The 26,056-nt window shown below is 38.5% G+C and overlaps 2 protein-coding genes and 1 long non-coding RNA gene across 6 annotated transcripts; 1 reads left to right on the forward strand and 2 right to left on the reverse strand.

Moving 5' to 3' along the window:
* Positions 1-648: 648 nt before the first annotated feature.
* Positions 649-2,147, forward strand: LOC108944472 (uncharacterized). The gene is made up of 3 exons (XR_011413997.1): positions 649-715; positions 1,032-1,214; positions 1,318-2,147. It is a non-coding gene; the product is annotated as an uncharacterized lncRNA (long non-coding RNA).
* A 1,684-nt stretch (positions 2,148-3,831) lies between these two features.
* On the reverse strand, positions 3,832-5,699 carry LOC104092468 (E3 ubiquitin-protein ligase ATL31-like). Its single transcript, XM_009598078.4, has one exon. The coding sequence runs from the start codon at positions 5,505-5,507 to the stop codon at positions 4,269-4,271; it is 1,239 nt and encodes a 412-aa protein (XP_009596373.1). The 5' UTR covers positions 5,508-5,699; the 3' UTR covers positions 3,832-4,268.
* Positions 5,700-7,480: 1,781 nt separating this feature from the next.
* On the reverse strand, positions 7,481-24,421 carry LOC104092469 (pre-rRNA-processing protein ESF2-like). Of its 4 annotated transcripts, none has more exons than XM_070195602.1 (9): positions 24,112-24,421; positions 11,037-11,179; positions 9,577-9,842; positions 9,395-9,458; positions 9,181-9,248; positions 8,755-8,844; positions 8,537-8,667; positions 7,874-8,026; positions 7,481-7,747 (listed from the first exon to the last, which is right to left on the reverse strand). In XM_070195602.1, the coding sequence occupies exons 3-9, from the start codon at positions 9,821-9,823 to the stop codon at positions 7,730-7,732; spliced, it is 771 nt and encodes a 256-aa protein (XP_070051703.1). In that variant the 5' UTR covers positions 9,824-9,842; positions 11,037-11,179; positions 24,112-24,421; the 3' UTR covers positions 7,481-7,729. The 4 variants fall into 4 exon arrangements, with proteins under 4 accessions (XP_070051703.1, XP_070051702.1, XP_070051704.1 ...); XM_070195601.1 differs by having other exon boundaries at positions 11,037-11,187; positions 24,112-24,414; XM_070195603.1 differs by lacking the exon at positions 11,037-11,179 and having other exon boundaries at positions 24,112-24,420.
* Between the last annotated feature and the right edge of the window lie 1,635 nt (positions 24,422-26,056).

A 26,056-nucleotide genomic window follows, 5' to 3' on the forward strand; every position in this document is an offset into this window, starting at 1 on the left:
AATAATTTAAGTACTCAATTAAAAATCAATTATTTTTAACATGAAATAAAGTCTTGTACTTAGCAAAAGAAAATTACCAATCAAACTAGAATGTAAAGACAAAAAATTAGATTATTGTAATAGCAAAGAACTAGACTAAAAATATAAACGACTAATATGTACCATAACATTTTAGAAACTTTATATAAGAATATACATATATATAGGTGTAATAATAATTTAAATAGTTACTTCTATAGTCGGTTTGGTTCGGTTATGTTTTTATTAAAACCAAAACAAAACCAAACCTAAAAAGTATTGGTATTTTTGGTCGATTTGGTTCGATTTTTCGGGTTTTTATGAACACCCCTATGTGTGGCTAGTGGGTTTCCAATCAAAAAGGCTTTTCTTTTAGCACAATTCAAAAGCTTTTCTCATTAAAACTAATCTTTCTTAAAGACTTGAAAAGAAATCTAAATTGAATTCTTATTTCTTCTGTATTCATTCATATATGGACATAAAACCAAAATCAGAGTACATGGAAAATATATAAGCATTGAACTGCCCAAATGAAAAAGTTTTTGCAACTTAATCTAGTTGTGCATAGATTCAACATCAAAAAGTAAATAAATAAGTATGCATTTTATGCTTGTAAGTTCTACTATATATTGCTCAAAACTGTTCTGCCACCACAAAGGGCAATCTCAAGCTCACTTACGCCGTTCTGCCGGAGAGGGTATATCATATATGCACTCAGAACTCCTCTATAACTATTTCTGGAGTTACTGATCATTAGAGAACTACTTTGTGTTTCATTATGTTATAAACATAGAAATACTAATAAATAGGGGTCCTACAACAATAAATAGAATCCTCATAAAAAATACTACAAGATCGAGTACAAGCAATTTCATGTCTGGTAAAAATCTTGGCTAATTGATCGAAATTTGTAGCTCCAGTAGACTAGCGAGCATGTACTGAGTTAATGTACAATTGGTTGCAAAAAGAAGTTTTTCTTTCCTAACTCCAAATTTCCAATCTCATAATTATAGAAAGACTGGAGGGAAGCTGGGATAATCGGAGAATTTACGGAGGAAATCGGGTTTTAAATTCCCAGAAACCGCACGATTATATAGCCAAAGGGAATAGGCCGCGCCTAAAATCATCCCAAGCCCTGCTAATGTTGTCAGCCCAGTCAAGAATCAGGGCAAGTGTGGATCTTGCTGGACATTCAGGTGAGAATTAGTTAGAATCACATCATTGGACTTTTAAAATTGTAAGTCCTGAAATTGCACTCTTAAGCTGAAATAATGGAAAAGGAATATGTCGATTTGACAGCACTACTGGTGCACTAGAAGCAGCATATAGCCAAGCATTTGGGAAGGGAATCTCTCTATCTGAGCAGCAGCTTGTGGACTGTGCTGGAGCTTTTAATAACTTTGACTGCAATGGGGGACTCCCATCACAAGCCTTTGAGTACATTAAATCCAATGGCAACTTCTGCATGAGTTGTTCCTTTATGATTTGCAATTTTTGAATGTGTTGGCTTGCTGCTACTCTACACTTTTCATCCCTCTTGTCATCTCCCCTAACTTCTATGAGTGTCTACCGATTAATTGTGACACCGCTTACGAAAGCCATTGCCTATTAATACATTGGAAAAATGTGTATCTTTTTCATTTCAAATTCATTTCTTCGTCATTGAGCATTATATTTAGGGATATGGTCTGGTACTTCAGTTAGAGTGATCTAAAACTCTCTTTCCCTCCACGCGTCTTTCTTTCTCTAGGCTGGACAGGAATCTTTCAGATCCATCACCAGGTCATATTACAGGGGAGGTGCTGGCGCGCTTCTGGTTTATGACATCACCACACATTCTTTGAACAATCTAGTCATTTATCTTTGGAGAAACTTGATGTAAGAGAAGATTTTCTGCCTTTTTATGTCAAGTCCTCTTCAGTTTATTGTAGAGGCAAACGTAGTCTGACATGTCAAGCAGGGGTGATCATATTAAATACTACTAATTGACGATTCCACTTCCCTTCAAGTAATAAATATGCAGAAATCAGATGACATGTAAAAGCTTATCGTATTCTAGTACATCTCATGGAGTAAACCTGGAATATCTTATAATTTGCTGTTGCAACATTGGTTCTTGTTAAGGCAAATCATCCCCCAATTGGCTGTTGTTTACCTGAAAGTGACACAAGCAACTTAAGAATTTTTGAGTTGTACATGAAAACCATGATGTGTGTTATTGGTGTATTCTGTGCAGACTTAGCAGATTGTAATAAGAGAAGTTTGTTTGAGATTTTCCTCATACTCAATATTGGATTGTTGGAGTATAATTAACAAGTTGGATAACTGGACAGGGAAATTTTCCATCAAATTAAAATGATGTATTCTAATCAAATAATGAGGTTTATTGATAACGTCAATGTGATGATTCAGAGCACTCAATATATCAGTTCCTTTATGATCACATTTACGCAATGATTGTCTCCAATGGTTCTAGTATTTCCTTGTGATATTCATTTCTAGTAGGAGTATGATTTTTCATTAGCATTTTGTTAAAGCTAGTAATCGTTCTGTTGTCTAGGAGAGAGACTTTTAATCATCTAGCCAGCTGGCTTGAAGATAAATCCAAATATGACCATAATGCTAGTAGGAAATAAGAGTGATATGTCACACCGTAGAGCTGTCAGAGGGAGAACAATTTGCAAAAGAAAATGGGCTTTTGTTTCTTGAGGCATCTGCTAGAACAGCTCAGAATAATACATATTAGCCAGAGCCTATGGCATCTCTGATGACTGATCTACAAGCTCAAATTCCATTGAAGCTTGTTTATAAACTAATGCAATGAATTGCCAGGCCTTTATAATTATACAGACTGCTGCTGATTCTTCAGAAGATCCAAGAAGGTGTTTTTGATGTCATTTTCATGGTTACTGATTTCATGGGCATCTCTTTGCGAGTATTAAAATAGGATAACATCTTTTGTTTGCACTTTGCAAGCTTGGATATTGCCAGCTAAAATGATGACTTCCTATAAATGGAAGGGTAAGTTTTGGTAGTCATGTGTCAGTTGTTTCCGATCTTGACACAGTTATCCTTTTTTTTTTTTTTTTCCTTTCTCTGGGATGAACTTTATCATTGGTGCATTGTCTAACATATCTCACTTCCTACTCTTGCAGTCATCTGGAATCAAGGTTGGGTATGGACGTACAACTGGTCCACGGGTTGCTCAAAGAGGTGGATGCTGCGGTCTAAGTTGTAATGATACTGATAAACTTGCTTTTGTCCTCACAACACTTGTACAGCTCAAATTCAGTTCCTCATCTCTATGACTCAATTTACGCGTGTTGAATTGTGTTATACTGTTACATACAGCTCCTTTGGTTTTGAGTAGAGCATCTCGTCATCTACGAATTTATTATTTGTAGTGCTTAAATTAATGTTACCATCTAACAATCTTGCTGTTTATCACTTGTGAGAGGAGACATACTCTTCTTCCGAGCCTTTAAAACTGGTGGTTACAGTCTTGCAGAGCTTGGTTAACTTGAGAAGGGTTGATTTCCAATTACAAACTAAGAGCAATGGAATTAACTTCATCCTTGTGTTATTTCAAGGCTGCAGAATTCTTCTTCCATGTCTAAACTTTGTATTTTAAAAAGCACATGTACATGAACATGACCTTTGGGATAGGTTGACGCTACTGTTTAGAAGATAAAGGATAGCGAACCCAGTTGCCAAATATTTTAGGAACCAGTTGCCTAACCTTGTACTATCACCCTATCTAGTCTGACCTTACCATTTGCAGACAATGCGAAAATCAAAATCAGCACCATCATCTTGACCAAGGAAATAAAACAAGTTTATTTCCTTTCAGATTTTCTATTCTCAAAACTGCATCGGAGAATGAAATCAAAACATAATTACATCATGAAGGTGTCTTAATTACTAAAACCACCTACTAGATAAACACACCTGAGCCCCTTCTAACCCTGAAAACCCCCTCAAGTTGAACATTAGTTGCTTATAAAATAATAAATTAATCAACATTTCAATGAATTTCTAGAAAGTGATATTCTTGAATTTCAACTTTTGGCATTATACTTTGCAATAAAGTCTATGCCAAAAGTTTCAAAGCACTCTTTCTCCTCAGCAGCCAGCGCACAAAAAGATTGTCCTTTCCGCCACGCTATTGAAGTCAAGCATTAAACAGGTGCCGATTAAAGGATCTAAGATATGGATTTCTTTAACTCGAAAAGTAAACAGGCTTGAATTCTTTAAACCGGAGGCCGAGCCGAGTCATCTGTCAGCAAACCGGGTTCATCACCTTTTGGCTCTAAGCATTTGAACGACGGCATTTTGACTGCCATTTTCACACTGCGTGATGTGGAGCCCTCTTCAATATCAAGCCCTACTTTTGGCGACTTAATCGATGGACCTCTAGTAAAGAACGGTGGTGCAATCTTGAAAACCCACCGGTCCGACTTTGCTTCCTGGTCGAACCGGTCAATTCTCCTGAAAGACCTCGCACCAATATTGCTTCCCTCTCCGGTTCTGTTCCCTGTTCTAGTGCTACCATATCTTGGTATTGTGACTGCACAACTCTTTGTCCGGTTCAGTAGTGCCCTGCTCATCACCTCTTTTCTAACATTCTCCGGTAATCTGAGAGTGTACCGGTCCAAATTCTCCCCCGGTACCACTAACGCGTGGCCGGTCGAATGTGACCTGAACCTGTTTAACATCCTTGGGCTCTTTATAGAAAAAGACCTCAGCGGCCGGTTCGGCACGTTGAAACTTAAAGTTCGATTAGCTTTCGGTTTTACAGTAGAGGTCTCCTCTTGCTGTAGCATACAATTTTCATCACTCTCTACTTGTATTGAAACCTCGTTATTTTGCTGCAAATTCTCTGTCCCTACTTGATCAGGGTTTGGTACCTCAGCGGCTTGAACCGGCGGTTCATCAGGTTGAGGAGTACTAAGGTCAGCTCGGCAAACCGGGCAAGTAACATGAGACTTGAGCCAAGCATCGATACATTCAGGGTGGAAAACGTGATCACACTTTGGGATCAAACGCAGCGTTTCGTCGTCTTCAAACTCGTTCAAACACACAGCACATTCCAAAGCTCCTTTACCGATATGATGATCCTTTACTTCGGCGTAGGTAAAAGTGGGGAAAGTCTCTATGACCAAATTATCGAGTCCACGTGTGGCAGCAGCAGCACTACGGCGGCGCATGGAAAGTGTTTGACGGATGGTGTTACCGTTAGCGGCGCTGCGGTTGCGGATGTAAATTGAGAAAAATGCAATGAAAAACAGTGCAGCTATGAGAACCACTATAATAACGGCCATTGCTGGGCTGACAGTTGGATACCGGAACCGATTGTCCGGTCCAGAAGAAGAATCTGATGGCTGCGCCGCCGCATTTGGAATCATTGGACATGATAATACGAACAGGAGGATCAGGAGATGAATATTGGGAAGAGAGACGAGCCCATCTTGACTTTTAAAGCTAAACATGGCTCATATAATGCAATTCAATGTAAAATTTCGTTCCCTCTGTTTTTTAGTCGGGTGGAGAAGGCGATGTAATGAACTTTAGGGAGTTAATTATTTTGGGTTTATATATAAATCGACAGAGAGAGATGGAATAAAGACTTTTAATTGATGTGGAAAAGTCAGTTGTATTATTTGAACAAGGAAAAGAAAGTTTGACTTTTACGGAGGGGATTACAAGGCAGCTTCTATTCGGTTGATCTTAATTAATCACAATTTTTCGTTTGTTTGTGTTTAATTAATTAATTTAAAAAATATTTTTTAACAATAATTAGTATTTAGTTAAATTTTTAAAAACTTTTCAGAAAAGTATTTTTGGAAAGCTACATTTCTCTGCTTCTCAAAAAATATTTTTATTTCTCCTCAAAAATACTTTTTTTTTACTTCTAAAAACTTGACAAAACAATTCAATTTTTGGCCAAAAAAATATACTTGCGGAAAAAAATTGGCCGAACACGCTATAAATTAAACTATAGGTAGAAGAGAAGACTGGCTGCTGAGAATTAAGATGTTCTAGAACTTACACACTTTTGGTCATAATGGGTGGCTTCCACGTGGACTTGGAGAATTTTAATAAGGTTAGTAAAGTAGTTTATTTTTTAATTCATTGTTTGGAAGAAATATATTTGCTTTATAGTGACTTAACATTAGGGGTGAGGTTCTATTCGATAGTTTACTTTTCGAAAATGTTGTACCAAACTAATTTTTGATTATTCATGGGATATATAATGAAAAATTAATCTTTTCCAAATTATTCCAATTGTTTGATCAGTATTAATTCTAAGTGTGATTCGATTATTTATAAGTATTTTATTTTCAGAAGAAGAAAAGGATTTATGTACGTTCCCTATATTTTTCGTTAAGTTTTAATTGACTCTATGTTTAACATTGTCCACATTAACTTAATTGACTCAATGTTTAACATTGTCCACATTAATTATGAGATGTTAGTTTTCTTTACTGTGTGTCACACGTGTATTCCATGCTATAACTATAACTTTCTTAAAATTATATAAATAATCTTAAAATAAGTGTGCGATGAGTTCTACAAAATTACATAGGAGAAAGGACAGGCTCAAACTGAATATATCAAATATTCAACTTAACAGTTTGATATTTAAAAACATATAGTTTCAATTTGAATATGAGGAATATCAACATGCCTTCACTAGGATGGCTAATAGATCATGTCGATTTCATGATATATGCCTACAAAAAAGTAGTAGTTGCAAGATACTTAATAGTTACTAACATCAAAAAATTCAATTTATATGTATAAATTATAGTTGCATGTAATTCCAACTTATGAGTCCTTTTAACACAAGAATATTACTTGATTGTATATATACAATCAACTAGCCGAGGGTTATCGAGAACAGTCTCTCTATCCTTCCAGGAGTAAGGGTAAGGCTACGTACATCTTACCCTCCCCATACCCCACTTGTGATAAACTACTGGGTAAAAAAAATGTATCACTCTGCTATTACTTACAATTAGAATAACGTCAAAATATAAAACTGTATGAGTGGACCAATAATGCAGAGAAAATTAGGAGATTTACAAGTAGAAAAAGAAATTTTAGCATTCTTCCTGACCAAAAAAGAGGAATGGCACAAGGCACCAAATTAGGTAAAGTCAAAGTCCCAGGGGCAACATTTTGCTATAGAATTAGGAAGAATATGATGGCTGTTTAATACTTTTGGATAGATTTCCACCGAATTTTGACATCATTGTTCATTTCTCAGCCAAGTGAATAATCTACTACGTCTTGATTATGAGCATGCACCACTACTGAAAGATTCCGAACAGCTGCTATGTAATACCATGAATAAGAACAATAGTTGTTGACCAGGTAAAAGAAAAGCATAGATGAACCAAAAACTTCTCTCTGACAACACATCGAATCAGTTGTTACCAGTTAGAGCTAACTGTAATGATCCATGAGAAATACAATAATTGATTTTAATTAGATGAGTGGTTCTACATATATAAACAACAAATATATTTAATATGACATCTAAAATTAACCGCACATAAAGACAAAATTTTGTTCAAGGTTCAACTATCCTTCCAACATCTAATAACAGCCTAGGTGAAATTCTTAGAAAACCTGGAAGATTAATGTGCCCTCGAAAAAATTAACACGCGAAACTTTCTGAATCTGTTTGCACGCACAATCGCTCTAATCATTGACCACCAAATACCTGTAAAAGGTGAAGAGCAAATTCCATCAAAAAGTAAGCAAGTTTTCAGCAAGAGGTGATTCGGGTTTTTTTTGAGGTTAAGGTAGCAAGAGGTGATCGGGGTAGAAAGGTGGGAAGGGGACTTACTCCGGCCAAAATGTCCTTAGACAGCCTTGGCTTGATTTTCCCAGCTTCATTTGCCACAGGTTTTTTCTGTGGAAATTGCCGTATCACCTTTGACTCAAACTGTTCACTTGGGAGATTAGAAATTTCCCCAGATTCTTGTTGGACCTTTTGCCTCTGAAAAGATGCACAGTTGAAAGTATAGGATCATATTACTCAACCATGAAAGACAAATAGCATAAGGTACATAAAACTGAGTGGTCGAATACCAATGCTAAAACAGAGCACAAGCCTATAAGTAAATTAGTGAATACTATTCGGAGCGTGGAGAAGATGGTAACAGTTGCTTCTCCATTCCCTCTCTTTTCCGCCCACTAATACATATCCTTACTACCTTTTGTTTTGACAAAAGAAACTTCTAAAGACCTATTGATATCTTAGCAATCTACACTATAAGCTGTTGATGAAAACCTTACAGAACAAAAGGACCGATAAAGGTTTAGAAAAATGGGCCCACAGCGTGATTGCCTCAAATTCTAGCAACTATTTTAACTTTAAAGTTAAACATACAATGAAAACTTAAGAATGAAACTCAAGAGGAAGGCAGACTGAGATGATAAATACGAAATTCAATCAAGGGAGTTCAAAACCCCACTCCAAATGAATTCATTAAAATGACTCACTGACCTTCTTTATTCGATCTTCAATAGAACTTAGAGCACGGGACTTATCAACTTGTGTAAGGTAGAAATCACGCTCCCTTGTAGCAGCAGAATGCTCCAAAGCTAGTTTCTGCTCATGAACTGCATGCCTTTTTGCTGCAAAAATATTTGAAACATCAGCTAAGTTGTGAAAAGAGATTAAAGGATGCAGCATTACCAGATAAATTAAAAACAGCATCATACCAATTTCATCAGTAATATCATCCCATTTGATTTTAGACAAGTACTTGATATTCCAAATGTCATAATAGAATGCTGATCTCTTCCTTCCACCTATAGGAGCAGAAAATTTGGCAGTAAAGAAAATAACATTTATGGCCACTGAAAATACAAGAAAAGCATAAGTTGAAAGCTGATCTGAAGAACATAAACAAGGATAATGTTGAGACACAAATGGAAAAAGCAGCAAATCCACATTAGTTTACTTGTAATAGAAGGCAATCTTTTGGCCAACGTATGATTAATTGGTGCTTCCCCTCAGAAATGTGTAAAAAACAAGCTCATGTAACGAGTCAATACTCGGAAAGAAATAATGCCAAACTTCCTCCAACATTCACGATGTTACCCTATGGACCAAACGAAAAGAATCAAGATATCGCGTTATCGTACCTATTTGTTGGCCATTTAACATATTTGCAACCCTCTTGGCAACACTCTTTTTCATAAATTCAACCCACCTACATATATAGATGATAGTTTAATGACTTTCGGTAACAAATATCATAATCTTGCAGATGCAAGATGCAGTATTCATCATTTTAATGAAGGATAAATAAGAGATAAGCTGATATCTTAATCAAAGAAACCTCAATATGGAGCATACCCTTCTGAAAATGCTTGCCCTCGGAATCCACCTGCCCGTTTCCGATTCATTTGAGCAGCAGCAGCTGGAAGCAAGGTAAATTAATATGGACAACTAAGCAGAGGGAAGGGGAAAACTGCTGCATAATGAAGCATTTAACCAATAATGAAGATATTAGAGCATAAACAAGGAACTCAACCAACCTTCAGGTACAAGATAAATCCTCTGAATTTCTCCAAACTGAGAAAGAACCTGACGAAGTTTCACGTGGTCCATACGAGGCGGTACTCTACGCACGTGACAAACTCCACGCTTTTCACCCTTCACAGCTTCTTTAAGTGACTTTTTCTTCTTTTTAACTTTTCGTACTTCTGTTTTAGCTTCATCTTCCCTCTGATCGTCTGCACATGCTGGACTTGTCTTTTCAACCTCCAATTCCTCTTCACCCATTTACTGACAAATGACACCACTGCAGGGGGGGAAATATGGTTTGAGTAACAGATAAACTTCTGCTACATCGACAAAGCTACAAGTATAATTCCAATGTATTCAAGAGGCATACCAGCAGGTTAGTAGATTACCCTACCCCCCCCCCCCTCTCTCTCTACCTTAAGGACAGCTAGAAGAGATTGACAACCAATGAGCTGGACAATGAAGTTCCAAAATGTGACACAAGGAAAATGACCCAAACAAAGAAACGGGCCTTGTGATCTTTCTAGCAAAAGAAACTAAGGGCAGATAAGATATTTTTTAGAATGAGCCAGGTGAGACTTTTACATAAACATGTATATTGTTAGACCAGCGATTATTACCTCTTCTGTGGCAATGTGATTGGGTGAATGGATGATATCAGTTCAGGATTTGTAACTTATAAATGTGATAGATAGAAATCAAAGAGAAAGCAAGGGTTCTTTTCTTTTTCATGGTAGGGAAATATCCATGGTTTCCCTGAAGACTCCACTCGGCAACACAATTTGAAAAGCCCAAAATCGAAATCCAAACTGTCAGCAACTCAGCAGCAAATGGTGGAAGACAGCCTAGCCTTGTTATTATGGATTTTGGTACTTTTGATTTTGTAGGCTGAACAGTGACTATGACCAACGGGCTAAGGATAATTGGGTTAACATGTAATTAGGTCATGAATGCGCTAAAGCTAAGGTTCATTGTGTAAATTCTTAATTTCGGTTTTCAGTTAACCAAAAATTTCTAATTCCAAAAACTGAAAACGAACTGATTAACTTAAAAAATAATATATCAAGACGAGAACCAAAAAACCGAAAATTTCAGTTCGATTGAGTTTTCAGTTTTCACCGATTTATGCTCACCCCTAACTGAAGCCAATCTACAATAGGTCTATGTCGAGAAGCTTTATTTAGTTCAACCGAAAATCGAGACATCTTGGGATTTCAATCTTAATTTCAGAAATAATAGAGAACACGCAAATTGAAAAGAAAAAAAAAAGAGCAGATTAACTGATCGTACTCGCAACCAATAATTAAAGCCTGCTTACAGCGAAAAGGTATATTGGAAAAGACCTAGATGGAGAAACCGAAATTGTACAGCAAAAGAGCTGTAGTGAAGAAGCTTGTAGCGAGCTGTGCTTTTTTACACAAAAAGCATTAAAATCAGGAAAGATAGAAAGATTAAGACAACGGGAACGTACAAGTAGATTCCGCCGATGAGGAAGAGCAACTTTCGCCATCGGAGAGGAAGATGATGGAGGCGCACCTTCGGGGACGACACTCAGACTGGCGGGATGAGAAAGTTTCTGGAATATCATGGGCCAATCCCTTATATTTATTTCACCTGAAAGACTAGCAGTAATTTGGGCTTGTGAGTTTTAAATCAGGAACAAGACTTTAAGTCTAAGAGGTCCAATATTAAATCCCTATTTCTTGGGATCTTTACACAAATAGCTGGCCATATTCATTGTTTACTTTTCTAGCTATGAACATGGATTATACATTGAATATACATAATTATACATATATAATACATAAATTATACATATATTATACTTTCATCGGCTATTTTAATTGAAGTGATTGGGCGAGCGGTTATTTGGATTAATTCTTCCCATTTTATTTCTTCTAACTTCTTAAAAGGAAACGTAACGGGAATACTCATGTGGCAAAAGATAATTACCCAAAAATACTTATTTGAAAAAGTTACAACAATTCATATATATTTAGGTATGTACGTTGTATACTTTCCCATTCATATGTTGTATACATCACCACTATATAACAGTAAGATTCAACTATTATATTTTCGTCTTTCGGGGTATACAATTCATATTATTATATATAGCGTACAAAACTATGTTGTGTAATTTTTAATAGACGAATTTTGTAAATGGGTAGAGGCGGATAATTTTTTGGGATTTTTACACATATAGCAGGCCAGATTAATTGTTTACTTTTTCTAGCCATATACATAAATTATACATTGATTATACACAATTATACATATATAATACATAAATTATACATTCACCGGCTATTTTTAGTTTAAGTGGTAGGATGAGCGGCTATTTGGGTTAATTCTTCTAATTTTTTTACCCGACCTGGATAATCCTGTAGAAATCTCCTCTCAAAACCGATCAACATATAAGCTTGATTATATGCTTCCCTTAATAATAAACTAACAAGCAACTAAAGTGACAAAGAAACACGAAATTTGGTATTTGAATTTGAGTCGTGTATTCTCATTTAAAGGGAAAAGAAAATGTCACATTAACAAATCTCTATTTAGTGGACACAAGAATGAAATTTCAGGACAGTTAGAAACAAAACGCGAAAAAAACAGTGAAGAATACCGCTTAAATCCAAGCATATGTTATGGTAATATGAAATAAAGTAAAATAAGAGGAATTTAGAGAGATAATACTAGATATTTTCTTGATGGTGTTATCCAAACGAGTAGAGAATCTCCTATTTATAAGAAAGTTGCTTGGTAACCAAGTAACTAGTTTTGGTGGCCAAGTAACAAATCTTGGTGAGCAAGTATCTAATCTTAGTGACCAAGTAACTAGACTGGTTTATGACTAACTAACTTGCTCCCAAGTAATTTCATAATACATGGACATTCACTCTTAATATTATTTACAACACTCCCCTTGAATGTCCATTATTAGATAATGTGACTCGTTAAAACCTTACTAGGAAAAAATTCAATGGGAAAAAATTATAGTGAAGGAAAAAGAGTACACATGTTTAATAATATGATTTTTGGTTGCCTCGTTAAAAACCTTACAAGGAAAACCCAATGGGACAAAACCTTGTAAGGGAAAAAGAGTACAACACGTATTAACTCCCCCTGATGAGAGTATCAATTCACATCCTTGAGCCTGTGCATCCCAATTTTGTACACTAGTTTCTTAAAGGTTGACGCCAGTAGGGATTTGGTGAACATATTAGCCATATTATCACTTGAACGAATCTGTTGCACATTGATATCACCATTCTTTTGAAGATCATGTGTGAAAAATAACTTTGGTAAAATGTGATTTGTCCTATCTCATTTTATGAATCCTCCTTTCAATTGGGCTATGCATGATGCATTGGCTTCATACAAAATCGTAGATATTTTGTCACACTTCAAACAACATTTATCTCTAATAAGATGTATTATAGACCTCAACCATACACATTCTCGACTTACTTCATGAATAGCAATTATCTAAGCATGATTAAATGAAGTAGCCACGATTGATTGCTTAGTCGATCGCCAAGAGATCAGTGCCTCCACATGTACATAGCATGTTTGAGATCGAGCCTTGTGTGAGTCAGATAAATACCCAGCATCGGCATAACCAACAAGATTGGGACTGCAATTATTGCCATAAAATAAGCCTATCGATTGTCCCTTTTAGATACTGCAATATGTGTTTTATTCCATTCCAATGTCTCCTTGTAGAAGCAGAGCTATATCTTGCTAAGACATTAACTGAAAAAGTAAAGTCAGGCCTTGTAGTGTTAGTAAGATACATTACTGCACCAATTGCACTAAGTGTTACGCGGCGCCTTCCTGAAGTTCCTTGGAAGGGCGACGTAAGGCTAAGCAACCGATGTCAGTGCGATTGATGTCCGCCAACTGAGGTCCCCTCCGTACGCTAGACTAGATTGTCAGTGCCGTACGGGAAAACCAATATCGTGATCAATTGAAAGAGAGAGCAGAAAAGAGAATTGAGAATGAAAGAAAGCTTGATTGCATTGAATGAAAGCTATTACAGAAAAACAACACGGTGTCGGGGGGAGAGACACCAGTACAGAGAATTGTTTGCTTGCTTGAAAGTTTGATTGCTTGGTCCCCCTTAATAAGGCTCTTCACCAAGGGCTTGGTCCCCCTTAATAAGGTAATCATCAATCAGGCTCTTGTAGGCTTTGAGGTTTGTTCCCCTCTCCCAAGTATTCTCCTCTGCATCACATCCCTGCCATTTCACCAAGAACTCTTGTTGATCTTTTCTTGAGGCGTGAATCACTCAATCATCAAGAATAGCTTCAGCACGCCTTTTCCCGGTTGAATTGGGACCTCGAATACTTAGTATTGTGAGTTGGCTTCGTGAAGGATCCTTCATGTCTTCCCGAAAAGGTTTCAGGAGACTGACATGGAAAACAAGATGGATTTTCCACCAAGCTTGGGTATCCACCCGATATGCAACTTTCCAAAATGCGTCTTTCAATGGACAAGGGTCCAATATATTTTTGCAATAGGCGAGGGTCATGGACCCCTGCAAACAAGTACCGCTTTGGGATTTTGACCATCACTTTGTCTCCCACTTGGTATTCAACAAAGCGGCGATTCTGATCAACATGCCTCTTCATCCGCTTTTGGGCTTTGACAAGATAGCTTCGCACTATCTCCAAATTTTGCTTCCATTCTTTTGAGAAGCTAGCAGCCCGAGGAGATTTTGACGTTTGGTGCGTTCACTGTGTGGGAGTAGCGATTGTTGTCCGGTAACAATTTCAAAAGCGCTTTTGTTGGTACTTGAGCTCTTTTGTGAATTGAAACACAGTTGAGCAGCATCCAGAAGCTTCACCCAGTTCTTCTGCGATCCAGTCACAAAGTGCCGGAGATATTTCTCTAGCATGCCATTGAATCGCTTCGTCTGGCCATCAGATTGCGGATGAAAACTTGAGCTATGACTCAATTTTGACCCGAGACACTTAAAGAGTTGGGTCCAAAAATTGCTAGTGAAGCGTGAGTCGCGATCACTAACAATGTCTTTAGGTAGGCCCCAATATTTGACAACATGAGAGAAGAATAGTCGAGCTGTATCTTCTGCTGATATATATTGTGGGGCTGCTATAAAGGTAGCATACTTGGAAAACCGATCCACCACAACCAAGATAGTTGTGAGATCTCCGACCTTGGGCAATCCGGTGATGAAGTCCAGGGAAACGCTTTCCCAAGGTCTTTTTGGTACAGCTAGTGGTTCCAAGAGCCCTGCCTGCGTCAAGCGGTCTGACTTATCTTTTTGGCATACTAGACAAGTCTTCACATACTGAGCGACGTCATCGACCATTTGAGGCCAATAATATGCACGGCGAAGTAATGCCATGGTGCGTTCCTCGCCGGGATGACCGGCCCACAAAGTATCGTGGCATTCTGCAAGAAGAGTCCGTCGCAGATCTCCTCCTTTAGGAACATAAAGTCGGTTCCCTTTCACCTTCAGGAACCCATCTTCGGTGTAGAACTGGCGAGTCTTGCCCTGTCCTACCAAATCAACCAAATACTGTGCAGCAGGATCCTTGATGAGTAGATCCTGTATCTGGTCTTTTATGGTGGTGGTTACTTCGCTTCCCTTTAGGGCGGCGAGAACACACATCGATGCTAGATCAGCTCTCCGACTGAGTGCATCAGCAACATGATTGGTCTTTCCACTTCGGTACTCCAGGTTGAAGTGAAATTCCGCTAGGAGTTCCTGCCACCTAGCCTGTCGTCCATTCAGCTTTGGCTGGGTCATGAAATGGCTAACGGCTGTATTGTCTGTCTTGACCACGAATGGGGCTCCCAGTAGATAATGCCTCCAAAGGCGTAAGCAATGAACGACAGCCAATAATTCTTTCTCATGGGCGGCATAGCGTCGCTCTGCATCCTTCAGTTTCCGGCTCTCGTACGCTACGGGATGCCCTTCTTGTAGCAATACTCCACCAAGTGCATAGTCGGAGGCATCCGTTTGCACTTCGAATGGCTTGGCCAAGTCAGGGAGGGCCAAGACTGGGCTACTGGACATAGCCATCTTCAATGCGTCGAAGGCCTTTGCCCGCTTGGGGCCCCAATCCCACGGGGTGGCCTTCTTGAGAAGTTCTGTCAGCGGCACTGCAATGAGGGAGTAACTTTTCACAAACCGCCGATAGAAGTTGCATAGGCCAAGGAACGACCTCAAGGCATGTATATCCTTAGGAGGCGGCCATTCTGTAATGGCCTGAATCTTCTGCTGGTCCATCTTGATCCTCCCTTCCTCGATGACATGTCCGAGGAAGTCAATTTGTTTCTGAGCAAAGGAGCACTTGGATAGCTTCGCATATAGTTCGTGCTCCCGCAATCGGGCTAGGACCTTCCGCAAATGCTCCAGGTGTTCTTCTAGTGTCTGGCTATATACCACAATGTCATCCAAATAAACCACGACGAATTCGTCAATGTATTCTCGGAAGACTTGGTTCATCAAGGTGCAAAATGTGGCTGGCGCGTTAGTCAGGCCAAAGGGCATAACCAGGAAGTCGTACGACCCATATCTTGTCACACAGGTCGTCTTGTGCTCATCACCATCGGCAATCCGAACTTGCCAATAACCTGTCCTCAGGTCTATTTTGGTGAATACCGTCGCACCACCCAGTCTATCAAACAAGTCTGCCATTAGCGGAATAGGGTACTTGTTTTTCACGGTGATTTTGTTTAGAGCCCGGTAATCCACGCAGAGTCGCAAACTACCATCATGTTTCTTTTGGAATAGCACAGGGGACCCGTATGGGGACTTAGAGGGCACAATGATCCCTGTGTCTAGCATTTCCGTCAATTGTCTCCGAAGCTCGGCGAGTTCGGGTTGTGACATTCTGTATGGCGCCCGGGCAGGTGGCTTCGCACCCGGCACCAACTCAATCTCATGGTCCACAGTTCGCCTAGGCGGAAGACGCTTTGGCATGTCTTGTGGCATGATGTCTTCAAATTCCAGAAGTAACTCCTTCACGGGTGCAGGAATGGGACCCGAGGAGCGTTCTATATCTTCCATGCAGAGGGTAGCCAGGAACGTGGGTTCATGTCTTTTTACCCCCTTCTTCAACTGCAAGGCCGAGATGTTCTCGGCTGCCATCTTCATGGGAATGCACGGAATAATGCAGGGCTTGGCCCCATTTGCCCCCATCATCAGCAGCATGTCTGCATACGGTGCGGGCATGGTATTGGTCTGTCTCAGGAATTCCAACCCCACGATTAACTCAAAGTCATCTATGATCACTACGCGCAGGTTGAACTTTCCTTCATAAGGGCCAAGCTTCACTGGTACTTCTTTGGCTATTCCACCCACTGGTTGAGGTGGTGAGTTGATAGCCTTCACACGACCTTTGCCCTTTCCTACGACTAGTCCAAGACGCTCCACCTGAGTCGAGGCTAAGTAGTTGTGGGTGGCACCTGTGTCTATCATTGCCCGAATGGGCTTGCCATTTACCTTCATGTCAACGAACATTAGGGTCCTCTCTTGATGAGGAGGAGTCCTCAAATTCGCCTTCTTATTTCCTTTCCTGGCAATTGGACAGGGGTCCTTCTTCTTGCGGATACCGGCACTGGTACCCGCTAAGGGCTCAGAAATGGAGCCAACAATTGCATTGAATGCACCTACTGGCTCGGTCTGGTCCGCATCATCGGCGTCGTCATCCGTCCCATCCTCAAAAGCTTGATGGGCATTCATCTGTGCATGTGGACATTCATTATTCCAATGTGGTCCGCCGCAATGGCGACATCCTGAGGGGGGCTTCCTCCCCCGATCATTGTTGTTAGATGCAGCACTAGTACTGCCGGAAGAGGGAGTCTTGGATTTGGGTGCACTCCGGTCTCCTCCACTTCTACTAGGGCCACCAGTGTTCGGCTGGCCTCCTTTGTATCCTCCTCGGACAGGTTGTTGAGGCATGTCCTTCCGGGCTTCCACTTGATAATCCCCAAGGCACTTTGTTGCTTGGATTGCCTTAGGTAACGTGTCTACCCTTTGTCTTTGCAACTCCATGCGGGCATAAGGTTTCAACCCTTCTAATAAGGTGAAGAGTTTGTCTTTGTCCCCTATGTCGCGGATGTTCAGCATGAGCGCAGAGAATTCCCGCACGTAATCCTGCACCGATTTGGTCTGGCGGAGCTCCAGTAGCTTTCTCCTAGCATTATACTCAACATTTTCGGGGAAGAACTGTAAGCGTATAGCTGCCTTCAGTTCTGCCCATGTCTCGAGGCCTTGATGGCTTCGTATTTCACCCGCCACCAGAGTTTGGCATCACCCTGAAGATACATGGCAGCAGTTGCTACCTTCTTAGCTTCTTCTAGGCCCCCACGACATCGAAGTATTGTTCGATGTCAAAGATGAAGTTTTCCACTTCTTTGGCATTCCGAGCACCACTGTATGGCTTTGGCTCAGGAATTTTCAGTTTTTGGGTCACAGGGGGAGGTTCACGATACCCCCGATTTGGTTTCCACCTCCTCGAAGCAGGCCTTGTAAAGCAACATTGACAACGTTGAGCTAGCCTGTCAAGTTGTCTATAGTTTGTTGCATGACAGTCACCCCGTCTGCCTCTTGTGCCCTGTTGGCTAAATCCTCGGCGCGCTCCTGTTGGAGGACCTCAAATTTACCAAAAATTTCGGCTGCCTCTGGGGTTGCCGTTTGCCGGTCTCCTTCAGAGTCGCCACTGATGTTTTCTATGTCAACTTCGGCCCGGATCAGTCTGCGGTCCAGGTCGTCAAACCCTTGCACTAGGCTGGTCTTTAGGTCATGCACCATTTCCACGATAGGTAGTAATGCGTCAACCGTTCCCTCAAGGGTCGCGATACGATCCCCATAATTTACCATGGTCAGAAATGGTGGTAATTGCAATGTAATTCTGCGTCCGATATCGAGCCTAGAGCTCCGATACCAACTGTTACGCGGCGCCTTCCTGAAGTTCCTTGGAAGGGCGACGTAAGGCTAAGCAACCGATGTCGATGCGATTGTTGTCCGCCAACTGAGGTCCCCTCCGTACGCTAGACTAGATTATCAGTGCCGTACGGGAAAACCAATGTCGTGATCAATTGAAAGAGAGCAGAAAAGAGAATTGAGAATGAAAGAAAGCTTGATTGCATTGAATGAAAGCTATTACAGAAAAACAACATGGTGTCGGGGGGAGAGACACCAGTACAGAGAATTGTTTGCTTGCTTGAAAGTTTGATTGCTTGGTCCCCCTTAATAATGCTTAAAAAAAATAAACCAAAATTACATAACAAAACCTATGAAAGCCGGAAAATCACACTTAAAGAAAATGCAGCAAAACTACTCTATATTTACAATGAAAAGGACTTAGTCTTCTACAAAGCAGAAACAAGTCTGTTGGCAGCAACTTTGTCTTTAGCATCAGGGTCTGCACGCGCGGCATTGTCTACACGTGCAGCGCTGTTGGCATCTGCCTATGGCTGGGCGCTGGCAATGACTATCGGTGGGGCGACAGAGGCACATGCGCGCTTGTCACTTGGAGTTGCCAAGACCACGGGGCCGATCGTGGCGACGAGCGTTGGGAAGCTGGCCAGACGCCACGGGGCGCGTCCAAAGGGTCATGGGGCATGATTAGAAAGCCGCCCATGACATTTCAAACAACATTTATCTCTAATAAGATGTATTATAGACCTCAACCATACACATTCTCGACTTACTTCATGAATAGCAATTATCTCAGCATGATTAGATGAAGTAGCCACGATTGATTGCTTAGTCGATGGCCAAGAGATCAGTGCCTCCACATGTACATAGCATATTTGAGATCGAGTCTTATGTGAGTCAGATAAATACCCAGCATCGGCATAACCAACAAGATTGGGACTGCAATTATTGCCATAAAATAAGCCTATATCGATTGTCCCTTTTAGATACCGCAATGTGTTTTATTCCATTCCAATGTCTCCTTGTAGAAGCAGAGCTATATCTTGCTAAGACATTAACTGAAAAAGTCATGCCAGGCCTTGTAGTGTTAGCAAGATACATTACTGCACCAATTGCACTAAGATATGGTACTTCAGGACCAAGAAGCTCTTCATTATTTTTTTGAGGTCGGAACGGATCCTTATTCACATCAAGTGATCGAACAACCATCGAAGTACTTAATGGATGTGCTCCATCCATGTAAAACCATTTCAATACCTTTTTTGTGTAGGCAAATTGATGAGTAAAAATCCAGTTTGCCAAATGTTCAATTTGCAAACCGAGACATAATTTTGTCTTTCCGAGATCTTTCATCTCGAATTTCTTTTTTAAATAATTAATTGCCTTTTGGAGTTCTATAGAAGTTCCTATAAGGTTTATGTCATCAACATATACGGCAAGTACAACAAATTCCGATGTTGTTTTCTTTATAAAAACACATGGACAAATGGCATCATTTATATAATATTCCTTTAATAAATACCCACTAACGCAGTTATACCACATTCGTCCTGATTGCTTTAGACCATACAATGATCTTTGCAATTTGATTGAAAAATTTTTTCGGGACTTTGAATTATGTGCGTCAGACATTTTAAATCCTTCCGAAATTTTCATGTATTATCAAGTGAGCCATAAAGGTAGGTTGTAACCACATCCATTAAATGCATGTCAAACTTTTCATGGACAACAAAACTAATGATATAACGAAATGTTATTGCATCCATAACGGGTGAATATGTCTCTTCATAATCGACACCAGACCTTTGTGAAAATCCTTGTGCAACAAAGCGTGCCTTATATCTTTGTACCTCATTTTTCTCATTTCTCTTACGTACAGAGACTCATTTATAGCCAACAAGCTTAACACCATTATGTGTTTGGACTACATGTCAGAAAACTTCACGTTTCGCAAGTGAATCCAACTCTGATTGGATTGCTTCTTGCCATTTTGACCAATCGCGTCTTTGTCGACATTCACCAACAGATTGAGGTTCAAGATCCTCGCTATCTTGCATAATTCTAGATGCAACATTATATGCAAAGACACAATCCACCACTATATCCAATCAATTCAAATTTGTCTCAATATCGATTGGATTTATTGGTAGTTCCTTATTTTCTTGAGTCTCAGGCCCAGTGATTTCCTCATGAATCTCAGGATTGGTTAAATCGTGGATTTCTTCATGAGACTCTTTCGTAATGTCATCTTGATCATTTGTTTTTCTTTTTCTAGGATTTTGATCCTTAGAACCCAATGGTCTGCCACGCTTTAGGCGTGTTTTAACTCATTAGTTATGACACTAAAAGATTGTCCAACAGGGACATCAATACGGATTGGAACATTCTCTGCATGTATATGTGATTTTGTTATCCTTTCAGATCCGTAAATGCATTTGGCATTTGATTTGCCATTTTCTGCAAATGGATAATCTTTTGCACCTCTTTTTCACAAATAAAGGCACGTGGATCAAGATGAGACAATGATGGAGGGCGATTCAAACCCAACGGCATCTTGGTACATATTCCTAACCTTCTTTGGGGACCCATCTTGGTGCGATATGGTTGTGCTACAGGCACATATACTGTGCACCCAAAAATTCTCAAATGGTATTAGGTTCATGACCCGAAACTAATTGCAACAGGAAATATTTATGATAATTTATCGATCTGAGACGAACTAGCATTACTGCATGCAAAATGGCATGACCCCAAACCAAAGTGAGTAGCCTCGTCTTCATGAGTAACGGTCTTGCTTTCGATTGCAGACGTTTAATCAAAGACTCTGCAAGGCCATTTTGAGTGTGAACATGAGCTATAGTATGTTTCACTTTAATCCCAATTGATAAGCAATAATCATTAAATGCTTGGGATGAAAACTCAGCGGCATTATCAAGTCTAATAAACTTAATTGGATTATCGGAAAATTGTGCCTGTAATCTGATTATTTGTGCTATTAATTTTGTAAATGCCAGGTTGCGAGATGACAATAGCCACATGAAACCATCTAGAAGATGCATTTATTAAGACTAAAATATCTAAACGACCCATTAGGTGGGTGAATAGGTCCACATATATGTTCCAAAAATGCAGGGGACTCAATCCCAACCTTTGTGCGTTACAATTTAATCAAAATATACAACGCACATCAATAATAATAAGATAGAATTATTTGTTTCCTGACCCTGAACCACTTGTGAGGAGAGAATGTAATATACTTTCGTATATAACATATATCACACTGATATAGATAACTATGTTCTCATAAGCAATAATTTAGCTACTAAGTGGAGTCACTCAATAAATTATTTTGCTTAATCAACTGTGATGTAAACCAACTTATCAAAATGAACTGTCTTGAATAGAAAATCTAAAAATTATGCTCTAAATTAAATTATTGAGCAAGAAACTTGGCATTCAAGTTGCTGGATGATAAAAAACGCACATGTAACCATCTCATAGATGATTCTTTATAAGGTTTACATGGCAAGTGAATGGGCCCATATTCAACTTTGATAAATTCCAGAATTCAAGGGATTCAATCCCAATTTTAGTTGATATAATAATCGCGAGAACAAGGAACACAAGAGAATTCATGAAGAAACTTCTTTAACACTTATCCATGTGAATACTCATTTATTTTGCACATCACACTTAATCAAGATTGCTCAATAGGCCATGCCTGATAAAACTGTCTGTGCCAGTAAACTTCAGATTTACATCATGACATGTGCAATTGTTAATTAAACTCTTAGTTTACTATGACATGGGTTTTTATATAAATAAACATCCATTTTACTGTGTCATGTAATTTCACCATATTTTTATTTATGTAATATAAATCAAGCAATAAAGCAAGTAATTTTCATATACATATTACCATGCTACAGTTGTAGTAATAAAAAGATATTAAATCTTCTCATTATTTATAGTCTCAATATAACCAACCGCTTTCGCGAATACTTTAGAGACTCAATAAGTCTCTTTGAGACTTACTGCAACATAATGCCTTATTGATAATCAATTTTATTCCTCAAAAATAGTAATAATTGGCTCTTCCAGAGCTCTCAACTAATTTTGTAATACCATATATTCATCAACATCTATATGGTGAATATCTCTTTTAAAGAGAAAGTTATACCATTATGGTCATGGTCAAAATTATATGCAAGATCTGTTTCTTGCATTACTGTTGTCCTTTAATAATCACATTTGTCACACCTCTTTTTCCCCGAGGACAACAACAAGAACAACAACAACCCAGTAAAATCTCATTAATGGGGTCTGGGAAGAGTAGTGTGTACGCAGACCTTAACCCTACCCCGAAGGAGTAGAGAGGCTGTTTCCGAAAGACCCTCGGCTCAAAAAAAGTGACATTATTCGAAATGGAATTATTTATTTAAATTAGAGTCGCCACTTGGGATAATGATTATGGTGTTCCAAGTCACCAATTTATTTTAAAATCCCAAATCGAGAAAATTGACTCTTATTTATGGTCTGCGAACACAGAAGATCGGGTAAGGAATTCTGTTAACCCGGGAGAAGGTTTGAGGCTCTCCCGAATTCTGTGATTTTAGCGCGGTCGCTCAACTATTAATAATTGGCCTAATTATCTGATTTAATACATGTTTAAAAATCTATTGTGCATTTTTTAACTTTTTAACCGCTTTTAATATTTATGAAATTTATTTAAATAAGGCGCGATGTCGTGCACTTATTGTTGCGAATCGCGTCATGTGAAACGCACCCGCGATTTACAACATGTTTATTTTATTATTATTTGATGTTATGGTCGAGTGAAGTGAAACGCACACTCGAACTGGGGTTTACGTATCATTACTATGCCACGGGAACCATACTCATAGTCACGATGATTTATTTAATCGCGCCTAAAGCAAGCTACGATATTCATCAATTGATTACTTTTCTAAGTTCAAGATCGTGTGTTAAAGTTGAGAGTTATGGAGCCATGTATTGGGTTGGAAAAAGTGCTGGCAGCTCAACATTCATCATCTATTAGCCTAAACTCATACCTAGTTGAACCAAACACTACGTCCTGGCCTTCCATGAAAGCTGAGGTCCATTAGCACACAAATGAAATTCAAATTTTGAAGTACTACAACCACAAATCTTATTTCAACTTCCTGATTTTATAGCCAATGATGACAGAACAGAGAAAAATTACATACTCCCTAATCAAATAGCCACTTTATCCCTACTCACAAATTTTTAGTTCTCAAACTCATGTCCAAAGTACTCAAAGAAGCTTGCATTAATTACAGACCAAAGACCTCATCAATATCTGTATTTCAACACTATTTGAACATAAATCAAAGAAGAATTGATCTAATTACATGATTGTTCCCACAAAACTTAAATCACACATGTAAAACAGTGAAATAGGAGGTATTATCCTACTAACTACACAATCCGTAACAAATTGAATAGGAATATCAAATATTCAAATATGTTCAGTCCATAACTAATCAACACAACCAAAATCTGAGTAAACAATCACAAACTCAATATGAGTAATCCAGAATTTAATCCATAGACTCAAGTAGAGAAAAATAGGTGAGAATTTACATACCTAAAAGCGGTAAAACTGCACTAAACGACCAAGCAAGGTCTGGAAATAGAAGCCGAAATTCAAGCTTCCAGCAGAGGACAACAGCAACACGGTTTCTTCAGCAAAACCAGAAAAATCGACACCAAATGCTAGCGAAATGTGCTTCTCCGTTCTCTAAATGTGTGTGTGTTTAAAAATGTGAGTGGGGAAAGAAGAGTGAAGAAGCAGAGGTGGCGGCTAAAGGTTGGGTCTTCTTCAGAGAGAGGGGAACTAGGGAACGGCTGCAAGGGTTCTAAAAGGGGGAGGTAGGGAGGTAGGGTTCTGTCTCTCTTAGAGAAAAATGGGAATTAGGGGCGTTTAAGGGAAATGGGGAAGGAAGTCGTTTTCCCACCATACTACGTCGTTTTGTTGTTCAGGCCTTAAAGGCATTTGGACCGGGTAGAAAATGGATTGGGGCGTGTGTGTGTTGAAATTGGGCCTAGAAAAATCGGCCCAGGTGCTTAATTGAGACACAAAAGCAGCCCTTTCTTTCTTTCTTTCTTTCTTTAAATTTCTAAATTAAAACACTTTCATTTAATCACCCTAATTAAAACTATATTATAAAATCAAACAATCAATCTATTTTACCTAATACTTTATTGATTAACCAATTAGCCAATTAATTATACCTAACGATGTAAAAACAAGACAAATTAACAAATGCATTTTTTTATTATTTTTATGTATTTTAATAATGTAATTAAAGTCTAAAAATGCTATGAATGCAAGATAATAATTTATTTTTTTTGACTTTTTCATGATTTAAAGAGATTTTTAATTATGAAAATTGCAACCTAATGCCAAACAAACTAAAATATATCAGAGAACGGACTCCTAAAATTCCATAAAAGCAGTTAAAATTAATGTGGACTATTTTATGAGTATTTTAAACATAGGACAAAAATTACGTGCTCACAACATTGCCAAAATATTTTTGCGTATAATACGTACGTGACCAATGATCATTAATGCCATAATAATAACATTATATTCTTATTTTATCTCAAACTTTTTTCTAGAGATGAGTGTGTGTAATCACTACCACTAGCACGTTCATATTTTTCCAAGAATGAATATTTATTCATAATAATTATCACATTGTTTTCACATTCACTTCAGGAATGGAACATAATAATTCATACGTGCTTTATAAAATCTCTCTGCCAAATCAATGGCAAACATTACTTTCACAAAGTGAAGAATTATTTTGAGAACCATTATTGTTCTCATTACCACAATGATGACGATTATAATTTTGTCAATTACTACGTCCACATCCATTCATACATCCACAATAACATCATGTCTTATTTTAGACTTATGGGACGGGTTTTCACTATTGGTGGCGATTAAATTTAATTTACATATACAAATTTTCATTAACTGAACTCAATCAAATAAAAAGTATCAAACAAATATAGAAAAATACATAATCAATTAAAACTGTGTGTCCTTTGCGACAATTAACCCACTTTAAGATGGAAGAAATATGTGACAAAAATAGAAAGGAAAAATACGTGCTCTCTCAAAAATCTTCACTTTATATTTCTTAATATTAATACATAGGAACATAATACTTGTTATAGGAAAAAATATTTATTGTTCTTTACGCCAAAAATGCTTACATGACTTGGGTGAAGTTTCAAGAAAAACTTTTCCGTAAAGCAATTTTGTTCATGTACGATAACATAGATAGCAAAGTGTAAAGAAACTTGAAATTTGATTAGAAAAGGCTAACTGTGATGGCCGAATATATGCCGACATTGGACACCTTGTACGAGGTCATCGTTCTTACCACATTATTAACATTAAATGACGTTATTGGCACTGACAGCATCATAACAACTCAGTTTGCTAGAACTTCGTATTGATAATGTGTTATGAAATAATATGAAATAAAGTAAAATAAGAGGAATTTAGAGAGAGA

Source organism: Nicotiana tomentosiformis, chromosome 2 (genome assembly GCF_000390325.3).
Source record: "Nicotiana tomentosiformis chromosome 2, ASM39032v3, whole genome shotgun sequence".
Classification (NCBI taxonomy): domain Eukaryota; kingdom Viridiplantae; phylum Streptophyta; class Magnoliopsida; order Solanales; family Solanaceae; genus Nicotiana; species Nicotiana tomentosiformis.

What these genes read in the sequence shown, in the direction of transcription:
- LOC104092468 (XM_009598078.4), bottom strand. Translation starts at nt 5,507, where the DNA reads ATGTTTAGCTTTAAAAGTCAAGATGGGCTCGTCTCTCTTCCCAATATT.
- LOC104092469 (XM_070195602.1), bottom strand. Translation starts at nt 9,823, where the DNA reads ATGGGTGAAGAGGAATTGGAGGTTGAAAAGACAAGTCCAGCATGTGCA. An exon ending in GATTTATCTTGTACCTGAAG is followed by an intron (nt 9,459 to 9,576) that starts GTTGGTTGAGTT and finishes CCTTGCTTCCAG; the next exon opens with CTGCTGCTGCTCAAATGAAT. An exon ending in GGGCAAGCATTTTCAGAAGG is followed by an intron (nt 9,249 to 9,394) that starts GTATGCTCCATA and finishes CTATATATGTAG; the next exon opens with GTGGGTTGAATTTATGAAAA.